Consider the following 2,500-nt stretch of genomic DNA (forward strand, 5'->3'; position numbering starts at 1 on the left):
CTTATTCTTTTAAAAGTATCATAACTCTTAATTTGATGTACTTTCCGATTTCTTCTTTTTGTACGTTAATACCATAACAAGAAAGACACTTCGCACCCTCAGTTCTAATCTAGAACGCACTGGCAACCACTTCACCCTTATAATTAACAATTATTCCATGAGCGCGCGTTGGATGTGAGATGGTAAATAGCCAACTAGGCGCGTAGCGCCTAGTTGGCTATAACTAGTCTCATATCCAACAAGCGCAAATGGAATAATTGTTTTATTAAATTCCCTAAACTCCAAAAATTTCGAAGTACGATATACGATCGAAAAAAGCGAGAAAATCCCAGCGAAATCGAGAAAACTTGATGAAGATGCGATGTAGTGTAATACATTGTGGTCAGACTGACGTAGGCTCATCACAAAAACATTTCTTCCCTTTTCGCCTACTTCTAAACGTCGGAATTGATCTAAACTTTCCGCAAAGAAAGTTTCTTTTCTTTTTTGGCTTTATTCAAAGAGAAATTTCGCTTTCCGGCGAAGAAAATTTTAGTAAACAACGCTTAGCGCAATCATTTACCATATAAGGTCAAACGACGGTATATGAGATGATAACCGAGATTGAGTGAACCAATCAGAGCTGGCTTCATTCATCATTCGTTAAAAGCAGGGTTATATGATGGCTGAGGAGGCGCTGTCGGCTGCAGGCGGCGTGGGGGATTGGCTGGAGTAGGAGGATTGGGAGGCACCGGGGAGGGCGGAGCACGCGCTGGTTCGACAGGTTGGTTGTTGAGTACCCTTTCTCTTTCTCTCTTACTGCATTTGACGACTATAATCACTGCTACAATAATAGCAGCTATTACTCCAATGACGATACCAGCAATGGCTCCACCCGACATTCCACCCTTGTCATAGTCATCGTCGTCGGCGTCTATAGGAGGAGCGTTACTTCTTTCAAAAGCTAAAGAAATAGATAAAGCAATATCCTTTTATTTACACTAAACAATCAAGTTTACCTGACAAGAGAATTCCTATCACTAATGGCAATTTCGACTGGAAACGAAACATCCTGAGCCATATGTTTCGTAACATTTTACTTGTAGTAATTATCACTCGATATGATAGATTTACTTTCGTAATGATGACCTCTTCGCTACTTTAACTGGATCACACCCAGTCAAAATACATATTTCTTCTGATTTACATTACGTGCTGAAGAATTTACAGTAAGATTATAAGAAAAGCCCCCAATTCTTTCATGAAAGAAGGAAACCTCAAAGCCCCTGAGTGAGCTGTTGCATCCGATGACAAGTAAGAAATTCAATGCAACCTACCTTCCGTGCCTCCATAACAGATGCTGATATCAGCGCAGTATCTGTTGGAAAGTGGAACGTCGTTTATGTCTCTAATGCACCAATAGCAACCCACTACCCCGTCACATGACCCTGAATCTGTCTTCTCGTTGCATTTCGGGTCAAAGCATTTCTCTAAGCCACTTACGGAAGGATCATTGACTTGCTCAGATGGAACGACTGTTGCGGGCACAGGACAAATGGAAGTGCTGCGAAGGAAGAAAAAGGCAAAAAGACAACGTTTTTCAGAGAAGGTATGTTTACTTGTGTAAACTGTATTTTTAGAGCAGAACCCGCACCAATTGGTGGTTTGCAAGCATTCCCGGGAGATTCAAATAACAAAGATCGTGGCGACCATGTTGAATGACAGGATCGATAAAACTTTGTTTTTTTTTTCTTTTTTGATCGACTATGCAACATAACGGCGATGATGACGGTTCCGAACGATTCTTAAACACATTACATACCCAGTCCACATTAACTGCCATTACTGCTCCTTCCAATAACACATGCCAACTCTGAGCTTCAAAACCTAATAGTATCTTACACTGATGTAACTCAAAGTTATGAAAAAAAAAAAACACAGATAAACCTAAAAACGTTATATCAAAGACGAAACCTTTTCAAACTGGTTCAATAAATGGTTTTGTTTCTGGAGACTTTTGTGAGATGAATTTACGACAGTTTAAAATTCGTTGGTTAGGGCTCTAAACTTAGAGTTCGCTTGTTATTGACAGGTGCAGTGCAAAGAACGTTATCTTTTCTTACTTGCTGGCCGGAAACTCGCTTCTACAATAATGGAAGTTAAGTCGTGAAGAGCATGGACACTGGCAAGTCAAACCCTGCACACTGGAGCATTCTTTGTTACTGGAACACGTGCAAGACTTGGAGTAGCATGAACTGTCACGTGATATGATTCCTGATGAAAGAAACATACATGTCAGCATTGTGGATCAGGTCGAGGAACATGCCTGTTAAGAGATTCGAATAAAATGAATAACCAGATTATTGAAAAGGAATCAGCTGAATTTTGCGTTGTCCTGGCAGTGCAAAAGGGCCTACAGTTAGGTTCTCGGTATATAGTTGCCTGGGCCAAGACGATTAGATTTCCGTCATGCAACGCAGAGTATGATAAGAAAATGAGAGATAAATGGCAGTTAACTCTC

At 40.5% G+C, this 2,500-nt stretch overlaps 1 protein-coding gene across 1 annotated transcript in view; it reads right to left on the reverse strand.

Annotated features, from left to right (window-relative positions):
* Nucleotides 1-2,500, reverse strand: part of LOC137989484 (VWFA and cache domain-containing protein 1-like) — a 51,289-nt gene that overhangs the window by 918 nt on the left and 47,871 nt on the right. Inside the window, exons 12-14 of the mRNA XM_068835299.1 lie at nucleotides 2,103-2,253; nucleotides 1,317-1,543; nucleotides 1-943 (exon numbers count right to left, since the gene is read on the reverse strand). The exon at nucleotides 1-943 is cut by the window's left edge and continues 918 nt beyond it. Coding sequence (XP_068691400.1) covers nucleotides 636-943; nucleotides 1,317-1,543; nucleotides 2,103-2,253 — 686 coding nt within the window. The 3' untranslated portion in view covers nucleotides 1-635. The remainder of the gene's footprint in view (nucleotides 944-1,316; nucleotides 1,544-2,102; nucleotides 2,254-2,500) is intronic.

This window comes from Montipora foliosa, chromosome 2 (assembly GCF_036669935.1).
Source record: "Montipora foliosa isolate CH-2021 chromosome 2, ASM3666993v2, whole genome shotgun sequence".
NCBI classification, from domain to species: Eukaryota; Metazoa; Cnidaria; class Anthozoa; order Scleractinia; family Acroporidae; genus Montipora; species Montipora foliosa.